This window comes from Garra rufa, chromosome 8 (genome assembly GCF_049309525.1).
Source record: "Garra rufa chromosome 8, GarRuf1.0, whole genome shotgun sequence".
NCBI classification, from domain to species: domain Eukaryota; kingdom Metazoa; phylum Chordata; class Actinopteri; order Cypriniformes; family Cyprinidae; genus Garra; species Garra rufa.
The window spans coordinates 6,694,329-6,711,909 of NC_133368.1; the positions used below are offsets into that span (position 1 = coordinate 6,694,329).

Sequence of the window (17,581 nt, forward strand, 5' to 3'; positions counted from 1 at the left end):
AACCTTTACAGTGTGCTATTTTGTAACTACTTTACGTTTTAACAAACTGGTGGCTAAAGAATCCATGGGTTTTCATGCCGAGAGCTTACACCCCACTGACATTATGTTAAGGAATGGACCTTCGTGCTTACTTTTTCTAAAAAAAAACATTTATATTTCTGTACAAATCACGTCATGTGACTTTACAAAACTGTTACGTTTTCTTATAAGATCAGCAGCATAAATCTCCAATATAACCTCTACAAACCTTTAGGCCAACAAACTTGAAAACACCCCAATCTAAGATAGTCTGAGATTCACATTCTGAAGTTTAAGTCTCCTGATTGAGCCGCAGGATGTATCTAAGCTGCTCACTGCCATGCTGTCAGTCAGACGCTTAAGCTCAGAATGGGGCTCTTAGCACACCTCCAATCACAGTCATCATCATACCACCGTATCGATCTGACGCGGCGCTGACACCATCACAATGCGGCTCTAATCCACTACGATACTGACCGCTGAGCCCCAGATTACCAGCATCACCTCTTTTCATTACTTCAATTACCTTTCACTTGAGAACAGCTCTCGGTTAATTGATTCAAGAGAGATTGCATGCTTTCTATTAGAAAATCTTAAGCACCCAGGTATAATCTTGTGGCAGAAACTAATACAAGGCAAATCTTTGATACTGCTGTTTATCGTAGCTGAAATTAAAGCCCTAGAGGCGGTGTGTCTGAAATGTTATCCCGCAGACTGAATCGAGATCAGTTAAGAGGAAATGCGAGTTAGACGCAGGAGTCGGGCTCAACGCTGATGGGGTTAGAGTTTAAGATTTTCACACTGTCTCTCTGATAAAGCGGATGGTTATCAGTGGGTGTGTGTGTGATTGGCAGAGAGGGTGATGAGAGGATGATGATAAACGGGTGTCAGTGTGAAAGAGGCCCGAGGGGTTGACAGCAGGGAGTCAACGGCACAATGGCACAGCAGATAAGAGCACACAGATGAGTCTGTGGCCCCTCAGAACAACTACATAGAGACAGACAGACAGAGGAAGGAAGAGAAGGGAAAACAGATGAAGAAAAGGGGAAAAGGAACAAAGGTGGAGAAGTGAAGTGCTTATGGAAAAGAGGCCGCAGTGGCAGACGCCAATGACACAATAAGATGATGAAGTGATGGGAGATGGAAACACAACAGACAGAGGTGCAGAAAGGCCAAATGAGACACAAACAAAGGAAATACAAAACAGTCTGAGAGAAACTAAGAGACTGAGGAGGAAAAAAGATAAAGACTGAGATGGTAGGTTCAGACAGACTGATAATAAAAAGATGGAGAGCGCTTCAGAACACTGGAGCTAGGCGAAATATATTGAATACTGACAGATTTTGCAGATGATAGAGCAAGCAAAAAAAATGTGAGTGTTCGGGTTTCAATGAATTCATTGGACTCAAAATGCGATTCCATTAATTACTGTATTTGAATCACTCAAAAAAGTGACAGTAAATACATTTCTATCATGACAACTCTCTGAAGATTTTAGCATGGTAATGGATATGACTGTTAATGTATTTGGTCTTGGTGGAATATATCCGCTACGCTGCTGAATTGCTGCTGCTGTTGATTATTGCTGCTGCTGCAAAGCAAGTACAGGATACAATACATACGCAAATGCATTGCTGTGAGTATTTAGGACATACTGCTGCTGCACGAATAGCATATATAATAAACCAGGGCTATTCAATTGGCGGCCTGCGGGCCCAAACCACCCCGCCAATCATCTTCCTCCGGCCCAAGGGAAAAGTACGTTCAAGTTGCACATATGGCCTAAATTGTTTTTGCGCTAATTAGTTTAATTTAGTGGCCCAGGCCAGCCAAAAAAGAAAAGAAAGAGACGCAAGAACAACAACAACGTACCAGAGACCGCAATATCAATAGACGGCAGTGTTAAAAAGCACTTATATGAGGGATATCCACAACTAACGGTCAACTTCTGGTGAAAAATAGCACAAACACTGAACAGAGATGATTATCAAATAAAGTTGAAAGGCTTAAATTTCAAATTTTCAGTTCAATAATCCGGTCCTTAAATTAATCTACTGTAAATTAATTGCCCTGTAATAAACTGTAGCAGATCTATACGAGTGGAGCTGGGGAGGTGGAGGGTTTCAGATAAACTCAAGAAGTGTTGCGAACTGCTCTAGTGGATGCTAACCAGCCATTTAAATGTTAAGAAGCAAGCTCATTGGCTGTGTATGCAACATGAACCAATCAGCTTGTGTCAAGGAGTTGTTAACGCTGTAAATATCATCAGTTTGTGTTAAAGAACCATCAGCCTGCGCCATTTAGTTTTTATAACATATTTTGGCATTTATAATGTTACAAATTTCAAATAAATGATGTTCTTTTGAACTTTCTCTAAATCAAAAGATCATGAAAAATGTATTATGATTTCTACAAAAAAAATATTAAAGGAGAAGTCCGGTGTGATATTGACCTAATGTGTGTTGAATCATGATACCGAGTGTGAACTTACTAGGGGTGCAACGGATCGCAGATGATCCGTGATCCGTACGGACTGGACCCCACGGTTCGGTACGCATGTGGTTCGCGGATTAACTGTTAAATTGAACCATCATAGAGTAAAAGGGTATGATTTGCATATGTTTTGTCTTGTCAATTTACCCATTCAAACTACTTAAACTGCTGCAGCAAAAGAGAACACGCGCGCTGTTTCTTTCCGCTGCCGGCCTGCCGCACATACCTGAAGCGAGCACGCGCACAGAGAGAGACGCGCGATTCAGACTGCGTGATTCACAGGTTGATTCCTCTTTAAAACTTCTCTTAACATACATACAAAGTTATGTTTAATACCCGTTTTGGTATTCTGGTAAACACAGTCGGTTATGTCTTCAGTGAACCGAAACAGCTGAGAAAGATGCGAGCCAGTATCAGAGACGTGCATTAGGCCTTAAAGAGACAGCGTCCTATAAATACCTGCAGTGAGAAGCACTAGTTATTTTACAATTAAATATTAAATTTCTGCACCTTAATACTAGTTATTGATTTTATTAGTAACTTTATTTTGTATTCATCTACACTTTTCATTTTTGTAATTGACTTTATTAGTTCAGCTAGTAGTTTTTGCTGTGGATTAGAAGTACTTAAAGTTAGCATTCAGTAATTATTAAAAAAAAAAAAAACTTTTTTTTGTTTTGTTTGTTTTTTGCTGATCCGAAAAATGATCCGATCCGTGACTCCAAATCTGTGAAATGATCCGAACCGTGAGTTTTGTGATCCGTTGCACCACTAGAACTTACCCTTCATAGCTCATCTCGGCTTGTCCACTGCAGTCCGAAATCTGGCGTTAGTTAGCCGATGCTAACAACAGGTTGTCAATGAGGGTGAATAGGGCATCGGACTAGCCATGTAAATAAATCACTGTTTTACACCATTTACGAGGCACAAAGTAGCGCCACACTTCATTGGTAGACTTCCAAGGGCCCTGACATTTAAAACGAGACATTGAGAACTTTGAAAAATCACTGGTAGTTTATTTACAAGATTTATACAGACATTACCCTTAGTAAAATTACCGGTCGCCGCCATTTTGAATTTAGTCACGATAAGTCGAGTGACGAGCAGGAAGGAAACTACAACCTGATAAGTTGATAACCTGATAAGTTCCTTCCTGCTCGTCACTCGACTTATCGTGACTAAATTCAAGATGGCGGCGACCGGTAAACTTTAGGTCAATATCACACCGGACTTCTCCTTTAAGCAGCACGACTGCACGACATTGATAATAATAATAAAAAAATTCAAGTTTCTTGAGAAGCAAATCAGCATATTAGAATGATTTCTGAAAGGTCGCACATCAAAAGACTAGCACAATGATGCTAGAAAATTCAGCTTTGCTATCACAGAAATAATTGTATACATAAATACAGATATACAAAACAAAATAGAAAAAAAGTTGTAAGAAATGTTAAGAATAATCTAATGTAATACTATTTCAAAACATTATAGTTTTTATATTTTTGATCAAATAAATGCAGTCTTGATGCGCATAAGAGACTTCTTTCAATAGAAGAATAGAACGTTTAAATAGAAGGTAAAAGAAGGTAAAGCACAGGTAACTTTTGCTTTAGCATATTGTTATATTGGTCCATATAAATCCAAATAAATAAATGTCTGCCAATCTTGTGTCCAGCAGGTGAATAACAGTGTGGGAACGACACCATTTATAATTTAATGATTTGTTTTTAGCACCATTCTAGTACCTACAAATAACATTTGAATGGTTGATCTAATTGAAAAGACACCAATAATAAGAAAAAAAAAACAGATCTGTTTTTGTATTTGTCTATTTTTTTTTTAATAAAATTAACCATCATTTCAACAACTCATACTCTAAAACGTAAGAACTACAACAGTAAAAATCTAGCTGAAAAATGTTTACTGTTATAAAAAAAAAGTAAAAAAAAAAAAATATATAGATTTTTAGCTATATTGTTTAGCCCCACAGCACACACAGAGAATCTATGCCTAGCTTACACACTGCTGCTAATAATACATGAAGTATAACTTAACTTAATTGGCCTCATTTCTACCTGCAGTCCAAGTGTATTAAACCCCATGGTTTATCAAAAATCATCTGTACTCAGAAATTACACTTCTCTTTTACCTCTTCCAGTTTTCCTATTTGACAATACATGCCTATTCACACAGGGCATCAATCCTGACACACAAGCAGTACATTTCATGGTAAATCATTTATAAAATACAATTCACACATTGAATTCAAAGGAACAATTTATGTGGGAATAGTTTGACCAACGATTTATACAGATTATTTATTCTTGGGTTTCATGAACGAGGCACAACAGTTTTGTCGTTTTCTCACAACAAACAAAACATTCACTCTTCTAACTTTTTATTCAGTGGAAAAATTATCAATAAGATAAAAGCTTGTGGAATTGTATTAATATATTATATTAATGATTATTATAAATGATTATTTTTATGACATTATTTTAAGACTATGTATATTGTACTGTTATGTTTTTTATGGTCATATGGTCAAACTCTTTACCACACAAGTTCCAATTTTATACAAAATTCTCATTTTGTGTTTCACGGAAGAAAGAAACTCATATGGGTTTGAAACGACATGAGGGTGAGTGAACTATTTCCTTTAAGGTGACCAACCATAAAGCCACTGAACACTCTTGGAATTACACATTCCTACAACCTAAAAATGTTATTAGCAAAGTGCTGTCCGTACTTATGGCTTTCAATTTCTATATTCAAAGTGCAAGTGATAATTCATTTTTTCCCTCTCAATTTCAAGGATCATTTGCCGAGCGCAGAGAGCATACAGCATTCCTCACAGTGATGGCACAGCCGGTTGCTATGGTGAGAAGCTGGTAGAGAAGTCGTGCTGTGAGGATGTGACCCTATCAACCCTCCTTACTGTCCGTCTGTGCTCTGAATGTGTTTAGGAGAATATTTGACTGCCTTACAATATCCATTCTATGCAAACAGGAGATTTTGAACAAAGATAAAGAACCTTAAGGGATAGTTCACCCAAAAATTATAATTCCATCATTAATTACTCACCCTCATGTCGTTCCAAACCCGTAAGACCTTCGTTCATCTTCAGAACACAAATTAAGATATTTTTTTAAGATATACCCTCCAGAGACAGCAAGGGTCCTACCACGTTCAAGGCCTAGAAAGGTACCAAGAACATCTACAAAATGGCCCATGTAATTTTATAAAGCTAAGAGAATAAAGGGAACAAAAGTAACATAAAAATAGAAAGACAATAAAATGTTTTGTTTTGCAATTTGAGAAGATTACTTTAAAGATAGCATGATTCAGTGGCATTCACACCACTGTGGTCCTGTCTGGTGTGTGTGTGTGTGTGTGTGTGTGTGTGTGTGTGTGTGTGTGTGTGTGTGTGTGTGTGTGTGTGTGTGTGTGTGTGTGTGTGTGTGTTTGAGTGTGTGTTGCTGGTAAATGGAAACAGAGAGTGCATCAGAAGTGTCGATCAGAGGTATTGAAGGCCGTGAGTGAGCCCAGACTCTAATGTTCAGATGCGCTCTGGGATTCAGAGGAGGTTGGCGAGAGAGTCTCTAATCCCAGACTGGCTCATTAGTCATCTCTCTCCTTGATTAATGCATGTGTTTGTTTGTGTTGTGTGAGCCCTTCCCCTCTGCTTTCTGAAGCTGCTTAATGAATAATCATTTTATATGCAAGTGCCACAAAGCCTTGATCTTCTCAATGAGGAGCAGGAAAATTGGGATGTTAGCTAATGATATGATATGAGGGAGAGAAAACTAAAAAATAGCACATATTAAACAACAAAAACAACAACATATAGAGAAAGAAAGGTCTAAAAGTGTAAGATCTCATTGAAAATTGAGTATTCTTGTAACCAAAGAATACCATTGTGTAAAATAAAGAAAGGATATTTTAGATTCTGAACAATTTCTTGATCAAAAGTGAAATAAGTAAATGTTTGCACAGATGGATAGATGTTCTTGTTTCCACTCAAGCACAAGAGGCTCTTTGGATCATTTTTTAATCATGCTGAAGAACATGATCATTAAGTTTCACACACATTTGTAAAACTGTGTGGACTGATGAAGAGAAACACCCTCTCAAGCAATTCTAATGCCAGGATAATTTTTAATATAACTCCGACTGGATTCGTCTGAAAGAAGGAAGTCATATACACCTAGAATGCCTGGAGGGCATTTTTGGGTGAACTAACCTTTTAAAATTTTTCTGCTGATAATTAAATTTGTAAAAATGAAAATTGTATTATTAAACTACAAAACAATGTAAAAATAGAAGCATTTTGACTAGTGGTCTCAGACTTTTGGATTCGACTGTAAACACGACACTGTTAAAAAGTTTGGGGTCTAAGATTTTTTTAAATGCTTCTATTTTGCTCACAAAGGCTACATTAATTTGATAAAAAAAAATACAGTAAACACTGTAATATTGTGGAACATTATTACAATTAAAAAATTTGCTCCAAATCAATTTTGTAACATTATAAATGCCTTTACTGTCACTTTTAATCAATTTAATGCATTCTTGCTGAATAATGCATTTATTTTGGGAGAAAAAATAACTTACTGACCACAAACTTTTGAATGGTACACACACACACACATACACACACACACGCACACACACACACACACACACACACACACACACACACACACACACACACACTCGACTTACTTGACACCGAAAGGCCCAGATTTGCTGTTCCCGGTCACCTCGGCTGTAAAGTCCATGTCAGTCTGTACGTGCATTCCCTACAAAAACAAGACAAATGCACAGAAACACTGAGAAACTGGAAGAAAAAGGCGGGGGGGGGGGGGGGGGTCATAGGCCAAACAATGTGCAAAATGTAAAAAAAAAAATTTCAGAATAGTTTGAACAAAACAATTTATTTTCTCTTTGCACACAATCTTAAAGGAAAAGTTCACTTCTAGAATGAAAATTTCCTGATAATTTCCTCTTCCCCATGTCATCCAAGATGTTCATGTCTTTCTTTCTTCAGTCGCAAAGAAAGTTTTTTTTGAGGATTTCTATCCATATAATGGACTTCATTGGTGTCCAATGGGTTGAAGAACCGAATTGCAGCTTCAACGCAGATTGAAATGGCTCTACATGATCCCAGCTGAGGAATAAGGGGGTTATCTAGCAAAGCGATCAGTCATTTTCTACAAGATTACTTAATGCGTGACGTCAAACTAGTGCAAGACGAGCATTTGTGGTTAAAAAGTATATAAATTTGTATAGTTTTGCTAGATAAGACCCTTATTCCTCGGCTGGGATTGTGTAGAGCCCTTTGAAGCTGCACGGCAATTTGGACCTTCAACCCATTGGTCACCATTAAAGTCCACTATATGGAGAAAATCCTGGTAATCCTCAAAAACGTTTATTTCTGTCCAAATGAAGTAAGAAAGGCATGAACATCTTGGATGAAATGTGGGTAAGTTATCAGGAAATTTTCTTTCTGGAATGTCTCCTTTGAAAAATACAATGCTTATAGTGTGATAAGGAACTAGACAACCAAATATGTCTCAAATAATGTTTACAAAGCAACATTAAAATAGCACAGATGGGATGCAAGAATGCATACTTTATGTACACCCCTAAAAAACACTTAGAAAGAACATAAAGAAAGAAAATACATTTAATGGAAAAATAAACAGGCAATAAATGCAAATGCTAGCTAATGACTAGAAAAACGAGTCTCCTTTATGTCTCCCTATGAAAAAGGGTCTCATAATAGGACGTTATTTTACTTGCCAACCAGTTGCAAAGGCTCAAGGGAGGAATTTCCTCTGACAGAAATGGCTGCTGATTTGAGCATTAAAAGACCATTAGAGCGGATGTGCCAGAACTGATGAATTTCTCTCAAGAAAAACACCAAATTTATCTCATGTCAGGATTTGAGAATGATCATTAGTCATGTAGCTGCTTTTACTAGAGTACGTGTGTGTGTGTGTGTGTGTGTGTGTGTGTGTGTGTGTGTGTCGCCTTATACTTGACAGTAATTACAAATATGTACCACGTATGTGTGTAAATGTGGTTTGTAGCAGGATAATGACTTGCACAAGGCCTATCAACGTGTGTGTGTCCAATGAAATGCAATAATTAATTGTATGTGGCATGTCAGGCTTCACTTGGATGGCTATGTTTGCACCGAAGACATCATTTAGTGGATGTTGTGCCAAGCTTAGCTGATTTTTGCGCACACCAACATGGTCATTAATGAGAACAACTGCAAAAAAAGTGTGCGAAAACGTTGCTTTAATCAACCGAGAGGTGTCTAGTGACCACAGTAGTAATGTATAGTATGTAGTTTTGGGCTGGGGAGGTGGGGGGGTGACGTCCATGGGGAGGGCCGGTCACTCAAACGTATCGAGCAGCAGAAATGCATCATGCTGCCCTTCAGCTGTGACAGAAAGTGTGGCAGGGGTCGGCATGAGCAGAAAGCCCTAATGTACTTGCCTGTAACCCCTGACCCCATTAGCACCTGTCAATCAAACCCCAGCCTCTCAAAGCGGGCCTTTAGAAAGCCAAAAGTGTGATTTAAGGAACGAGGTCAGGAGCTTTGAGAAGAAAGGATCAGGATGTTTAATATACCGCATGGCCGGCCCAATAATGGTCCATTTTCTTGTGCACAGCCAGGAATCTCAATATATAGGTATGAGAGCCATGACCCAAAAGAGTATTTGTTCCATTTTTTAAATAAAAGTGTTTTGTCATGATATTTTAATCATAGTTTTCAATCTTATGTTCACAATACAAAGCAATTGAATTTCCAACCTCATTCATAAGGGTTTCCTATGCAAAGAGTTTAGCCAAATCATAACAGAGATCATTTACATTAAGGTTTAAGATATCCAAAACATCAAGATGTTGAGGCACCAGCTGTAAATGTGACCCTGGACCACAAAACCAGTCATAAGTGTCCATTTTTGGAAATTGAGATTTATACATCTTCTAAAAGCTGAATAAATAAGCTTTCCATTGATGTATGTTTTGTTAGGATAGGATTTGACAACCAGGAATCTAAGAGTGCAAAAAAAAATCTAAATTTTGAGAAAATCGCCTTTAAAGTTGTCCAAATTGAGTTCTTAGCAATGCATATTACTAATCAAAAATTAAGTTTTGATATATTTATGGTAGGAAATGTACACAATATCTTCATGGAACATGATCTTTAATTAATATCCTAATGATTTTTGGCATAAAAGAAAAATCAATAATTTTGACCCATACAATGTATTACTGGCTATTGCTACATATATACCCGGTGCTGCAGTCGTGGCCAAAAGTTTTGAGAATGACACAAATATTAGTTTTCACAAAGTTTGCTGCTCAACTGCTTTTAGATCTTTGTTTCAGTTGTTTCTGTGATGTACTGAAATATAATTACAAGCACTTCATACGTTTCAAAGGCTTTTATCGACAATTACATGACATTTATGCAAAGAGTCAGTATTCGCAGTGTTGGCCCTTCTTTTTCAAGACCTCTGCAATTCGACTGGGCATGCTCTCAATCAACTTCTGGGCCAAATCCTGACTGATAGCAACCCATTCTTTCATAATCACTTCTTGGAGTTTGTCAGAATTAGTGGGTTTTTGTTTGTCCACCCGCCTCTTGAGGATTGACCACAAGTTTTAAGATCTGGGGAGTTTCCAGGCCATGGACCCAAAATTTCAAAGTTTTGGTCCCCGATGTTTTTTTGGAGAGAAGTGGCTTCTTTGCTGCCCTTCTTGACACCAGGCCATCTTCCAAAAGTCTTGGCCTCACTGTGTGTTCAGATGCGCTCACACCTGCCTGCTGCCATTCCTGAGCAAGCTCTGCACTGGTGGCACTCCGATCCCGCAGCTGAATCCTCTTTAGGAGACCATCCTGGCACTTGCTGGACTTTCTTGGACGCCCTGAAGCCTTCTTAACAATGCAGTGGAAAGTTTTTTCGGGATTGAGTTAATTTTCATGGCAAAGAAGGACTATGCAATTCATCTGATCACTCTTCATAACATTCTAGAGTATATGCAAATTGCTATTATAAAAACTTAAGCAGCAACTTTTCCAATTTCCAATATTTATGTAATTCTCAAAACTTTTGGCCACGACTGTACTTATGACTGGTTTTGTGGTCCAGGGACACAAATATGAAAAGAGTGCTTAGTATTTACCATAAAAAGTCTGAATGTAGGCTTGAATGTCTGATTTACTTCACAATGTGGCTTTTGTAACAAACACTAGGTTTGAAAACAGAGGCTAAGGCACTAAAAATACTACATCTTCAAGTGCCAACCCAGAAAAGACTACAAGTGCTAACTCTTCATCCTATCATCCTCCTGAAAGCTGACATTACCAGCATATGCAGTTATGCCAGAACGCCTACCTTCACCGCAAACAATTAACCGAACACTGACAACTGATGGCTTGTTCCCTTGTTAATACACACACAAAACATCTTTTTAATGGGCACGCACAAGCTACATAAACGCCCACCCGAAAAAAAAAAAAGAAAAAAAAAAATTAAAACAAGAGTGCGCCTGTGATTCATTCTCCTCTCATTTTTAATGATTAGTTTGTGCCGTTTGAGTCACGGTTTGATGCTGTTGCTAATTAAAGAACAAAAGCATTAATCTAGCGGCTGACTGATGATCTGATGAGCATGTCACCGGTTTTATTTGCTCGTAGTGCCAGATCTCCTCGCGCTGACCCTCATCTAATGAATGACACTGATGGAGCTGGCAGTAATGGAACAGTGCCGAACAAAGAGAAGGCGACAGCCTTGACGGAGCCGAGAGGGGAAGCAAACACACCGGAGGGTATGATGGGATATGGACCACATGCTGAGAGGGTTATGAGAGTTTGCTTGTCTATATATAGGTGTGTATCATCGTTTTAACCAAGGCAAAAATCACGTACACCTGTTTTCTAAATGAAGACATCTGCTCCAATTACTCATTCAAGCTGATGATGGTTATCAGACTATGAGAAGCACCGTTTCAAATGTATGTCTTTACATTATTACATTCAGTGCAGCTCTGTTAGAGTTGAAAAATCAGTGGGTTGAAGGTCTAAATTGCCGTTTCAACGCAGCTTCAAAGGGCTCTACACGATCTCAGCCGAGGAATAAGGGTCTTGTCTAGCGAAAAACTCATTCAAAAGTGTCATTTTTTTCCTCCAACTTTAAAATTGTCAGACATCGCTGTTTTACCTTTTTTGTAAAGGGTGTTTAATTTTCTGTACACGTTTGCTTTGTAAACTTTTCCATGGTGATAACGTAATGTGTGAAGTTGAGCTAGTGCAAAACCATATTTAAATAGTTTTTTTTTATAGAAAATGACAGATCGTGTCGGTAGATAAGACCCTTATTCCTCAGCTGGGATCGTGTAGAGCCCTTTGAAGCTGCATTGAAACTGCAATTTGGACCTTAAACCCGTTGATCCCGTTGAAGTCCACTATATGGAGAAACATCCTGGAATGTTTTCCTCAAAAACCTTTATTTCTTTTTGACTGCACTCTTAAAAATAAAGGTGCTTCAAGATTGCATTGGAGAACCTTTTTTGTCTCAACGGTTCCATAAAGAACACTTTAACATTTGAAGAACCTTTCTGTTTCACAAAAGATTCTTTGTGGCGAAAGAAGGTTCTTCAGATTATAAAAAAGTAAGAGAGAGATGGTTTAAAGAACCTTTGACTGAAAGGTTCTTTGTGGAACCAAAAATGGTTCTTCTATGGCATCGCTGTGAAGAAAGTGAAGAAAGACAGACATGAACATCGTGGAAGACATAAGGGTGAGTAAATTATCAGAAAATTTTAATTCCGGAGTGAATTTCTTAAGTTTCATCGAAGTACCATGGTTGTATTGACCACTTTTTCATTGTATGTGCTCTGAAAGTTTCACAGAAGAAAACAAATATGGGGAATCAATGAAACAATGGCAAAACAATTAAAGGTAATGTTGAGTAAACAATGACAACAAATCCAAAGAGTACTGAGATTTTAAACCTTATTAAGTTGAACAAAGAAGAGTCAAAGATCAAACTTTACAAGACTCATCCGGTTATTTGTCTATTACCATCGACACAGCAGGTGACCCACGAGCAAAGACGGTAAGAGCCTCTGTCAACAATATACCACCAATTCCTCACAGGAAGCAAGGAGTAATTTACCAACAAACTCTACACACCCCCCACAGGAAGAGAGGCATCACAGCTCCAACAAGTGATACATTTAAAGTATCACTTCTTGGTGACTATTAAACCCACAGGGTTCAAGATACAAAAAATACTCCCAGAGCAATTAGCAGTCGCCGAGATCCTCCCAGAGGACGACTGTTCTAATGATGGCGGAGACAGACAAATAAACATGCATGTGACAGATCATAAGACCAGAACAGCTTACAGAAGATGTGAAAAAATAGACTCGGTTTTGAAAATAATTGATAGTGAGGGATGTACAACACATTAAAGAGGCTTTTGGTACTGGCCAATAAAGGTACTATCGCAAAATTCGATCATTATTTCACTCACCCTCATGTCGCTTCAAAACCTGTGACTCTTTTTTTCTGCTTTTACACATTGTTTGAACATAAATGTGTGTTGCCAGTGTGTGTACACAACCACCCTATAATGATAAAAATCCACCTGCTCCTTTTTTTTAATCACCATAAATCACAAGCAGTGTCTCAGAGCAAGCCAATCACACAATCCGTAAAATGTGACGTCACATTTTACAAGCCCCACCCACGACTGTTGACAGACACTGCCGTATAGATGTTTTTCCTGAACACGGAAGTAAGTCCGACTCTTAACTGAAAGAATGCTTTGCATTTCCGGCCTGCATTGTTTCTAGTCAAATTAGGGTATATTCCGAGCTAATAAACTAATGTTAAACCTATTAAAATGTTTTCAAAAAGCACATGGCTCCATAGCGCCATCACTTGGCAATGACCGTCATTTGTCAGTGCCTCACTTTAATGTGTGTAGATGACACGAAGCAGCGGACGTTAGCTACATTAAAAACAGACGGACGCTATTTGAATGGGTTCCTATGGAAACCGGAACAGAAAAGCATTCAATCTGACGTTAGAATTCGTAATGGCGGCGCTCAGCGTTTATTCAGGAAAAAGGTCTATTAGCAGAGACCCCGTCTAGGTGGTTTATCTTCATGCTAGAGCATTTAAAAGCAGCATTCAAGTAAGAAATGTCTTCTTATTAAAGCTAAAGAAGTTATTCAGTCCAGAGCAGTGAGTGATTTTCTAACTTTATTTTACTGTTTGGGTCATATAACAGCATAGACAGGAGTATAGGTAGGCCTACTGTATATTACGCAGCTGTCACTTAATACACAGATCGAATATAAACAAACATTTCCTTCTCAGCTGTTTAACTTCACAGACATAACCAACTGTTTTTGTAACTTATGCATGTTTTTAACATAAACTTGTGCGTGCAAGAGAACTTATTTTAGTACTCACATGACACAGTTAAAAATGATATGGCTTTAAAATGCATGGTTTTAGCACAACAGACATGATAATCAAAACTAAACTTATTGTTTTTGCTGAATATTTAACATATAAGCTGTAAAGGCACAGCCCTATTCTGGAAAAGGGGGAGGGAGGCAGCAACTCATTTGCATTTAAAGAGAAATGCACTGAAACAGTGTGTTTCTGCCTCCACTCAAAACCGGCATTTTTAAAATGATATAATAAATTATCTGTGGGGTAGAGCCCTGCACGGGCCTTAAATCTAAGCCCTAGCCCGGCCCTGGCCCGAAACGCACAGGCTGTAGCCCGGCCCGTGTCCGACAGCTTATCAAAAATTTTGGCCCGAGTCCGACCCGAAGCCCGTCTTTTTTTCCGCCAAACAGCTTATACTGTTACAGCCATTAAAATAGACCAGATTCGTATTTAATAGGAAGTTTATGTTTTTTCGTTTTGGTTTTTTTATCAGAACAATTTAGAGAAATGTTTGGAGTTTTTTGTTTGTTTGTTTGTTTTTTAAATGTAAGTTTTAGTTTTTTAAGTGACATCGATATCCAAGTGGTATGTGGTCCACAGTGAGTTTACTCAATTTAACCTATATATCAAATCAACACTTGACTAGTCTACAATGCAGTCCACAGATATAAAACAAACATCAATATATCACAATGTTAGATTTAAAGTTTATTATCACCATCTCAGAACAAAGGCATTTCAAACTGGGCAGGCAGCTCTGCTGCGCAAAACCGGAACATACAAAGTCGCAGTGGTAAAGTAAACGAATAATGAACAAATATATAAAGAATTAATAATAATATAGAAAACTTCAAAAACACAACTTTACCACGTGGCTGAAAATCTCTGTGCTGCGCAGAGTATGTAAGCGGAGTGGAGCGGCAACAATTTCCCCCCGCGCTCCTTGCATTTAATAATCGCTCTGCTCCAGCTCCACTCCTCGCTCACTGATATCAGAAACACCGCTCCGCGTCAAAAAATAAATAAATAAATAAGTATGTGTGAAATGTAACAGTCCTGTTCATAAAATATAATAAAATAACAGGAGATTTTCAAACATAGTGTGCAATATTTGTTCCGACCAGCGACCACAGCTGATAATTGTCAGCATTAAAAGAGTATGCTGCTTTATCCAGTGCAAAGTTTGTAATGAAAATAATACGTTTTCGTCAGTTATTTTACCTACAGATCACACTATTTCTGATTTGAGTGATCCATCTCTATCAAGCTGAACATGTTTAACATATGATTTCCTGCTTAATGTGCAGTTATATTATGGACCATTGGCATGAATTGTACTCATGATGGAGCGGTGGTGGAGCGCTCTTGAAGAGAGTGAAAATCATGACGCTCCGACTTTTAAAAAAATCCGCTCTTTCCTCCATTCAAAATCACACCGCTCCACTCCGCGCTCCGCTCATACTCTACTATGCGCGAGTTAGGCATCACTGGCGCTTCCGGGGACGCACGCATTAAATCTCATTAAACTTTTTATTTTTTTTCTAAAGCAGGCCCGAAGCCCGATATGCGTGCAAGTTATGACGTGAAAATTGGCCCGAAGCCCGGCCCTAGGGGCAAAAAAAAGTCGGGCCCCGACGGGCTCGGGCTCAAATGCAGGGCTCTACTGTGGGGTATTTTGAGCTGAACTTTCACAGACATATTCTGGGTACACCTGAGACTGATATAACATTTTGTAAAAAGGGCCCTAATAGGTGCCCTTTAAAGAAATATATGTGATCCTGGACCACAAAACCAGTCTTAAGTAGCACTGGTATATCTGTAGCAATAGCCAAAAACACATTGTATGGGTCAAAATTATCAAATTTTCTTTTACTCCAAAAATCATTGGGATATTAAGTAAAGATCATGTCCCATGAAGATATTTTGTAAATTTCCTACCGTAAATATATCAAAACTTAATTTTTGATTAGTAATATGCATTGCTAAGAACTTCATTTGGACAACTTTAAAGATGATTTTCTCAGTATTTTGATTTTTTTTTTTTTTTTTTTTGCACCCTTAGATTCCAGATTTTCAAATAGTTGTATCTCAGCCAAATATTGTCCTATCCTAACAAACCATACACCAATAGAAAGCTCATTTATTCAGTATAATTAAAAAAAAATTGGCCCTTATGACTGGTTTCGTGGTCCAGGGTCAGATATATATATATTATTTTATTTATTCCAATAGAATAGAAGTCAAAAGTCAACAAAACGGTTTGGTTGCCAAAATCCTTCAAAATATCTATTTATATTCCAAATTAAAAAGTAAGTCATACAGATTTGAAATACATTTGAGTGAACTATCTATTTAATATATAATGTACGATATAGTTGATGTAGAAAGCAGGATATTGTTTAGTCGGTCAAATATTGTCACAAAATAAATCCCTTTAGGGTGATAAAAGCCTCTCCAAAGTTTACAGTATTTTGCAATATGGCTCACTGTGACTGTACTGTCTATTATTTTACTATATAAATATCTATACATCAGTGTTTTACTTTAATAAAACAACTGCACGCAGATGTATAATATCAGACACCATGTTATCAGTATGAAACAAAATAAAAAAAAGCTGACAGTATTTGTTGGAAGTGATTAGCAATCTCTCCATTTTTTTTTTTTTTTTTTTTTTTTTTAAGATGCTGGTTAGTTTGAATGAAAAAACAGTGGGATTCAGGCTGGGTAATGTACTGGATATTTAGTGGTGATTAAACTTCCATTAGTTAAAGATGACCACCTAAATGCTGGAATAAAACGGCAATAATTATCCGAAAGAATTGTTGCTTCCAAACTAATTACATCTCGAAATCACTTAAAATAATGGCCTGTGAAAGCTCAAATAGAGTCTGCGGGAAATTCTGGATCACTGACACCCACCAATTTGGCTTTTAAGATCCTTTCAAATGGGTTAGTTCAGCACTTCTTTTGTCTTTGGAGAGGGAAGAGTATTTTTCTCAAAAGTTTAAAATATCTGCCAGAGCTCCTCAGCGGGAGGTGAGGGCAAACCCAAAGGCCGTTTCTCTCCCTTTTCCAACCACTTACTTCTGCCGAAAAGGGCAAGTGACAATCTGAACAATTACAAAGGCCTATTACCTCAATCAGGTATAGAGTAGTGTGGACCCTCTCTTTCTCTGTCCATCTCCCTCCCTCTCTGGTGGTTTTCAGTATAGAAGGGTGCAACTCTGAGTGCATTAGTGAGCTCTAACCCTGTCATTTCTCAGGCACACTCACTTATTACGGACACGCCGCATGTTCCTGCAGCCAGGAGGAGGAACACGCGGAGCAGACAGGTTCAGTAGAGAAGAAGAAAGAGAGAGGTGGAGATGTGTGAAAGACCATGAAGAAGAATGGTAGGTCAAAGAGAAAGACAGGGCTGCTCTATAACATAGCAACAGCCCTTTAGGACTGAGTGCCATTCAAAAAAATTATTGAAAATGTCTTTGAAATTACAATTTAATTCCAGAACACGGTCATTATAATTAACTAAAATATATACTAAAAAAAAAAAATATATATATATATATATATATA

The 17,581-nt window shown here is 37.9% G+C and overlaps 1 protein-coding gene across 2 annotated transcripts in view; it reads right to left on the reverse strand.

Moving 5' to 3' along the window:
* Nucleotides 1-17,581, reverse strand: part of pard3bb (par-3 family cell polarity regulator beta b) — a 456,057-nt gene that overhangs the window by 305,025 nt on the left and 133,451 nt on the right. For both annotated transcript variants that reach the window (XM_073845438.1, XM_073845437.1), the window contains exon 6: nt 7,237-7,313. In XM_073845438.1, the coding sequence (XP_073701539.1) occupies nt 7,237-7,313 (77 nt within the window). The remainder of the gene's footprint in view (nt 1-7,236; nt 7,314-17,581) is intronic.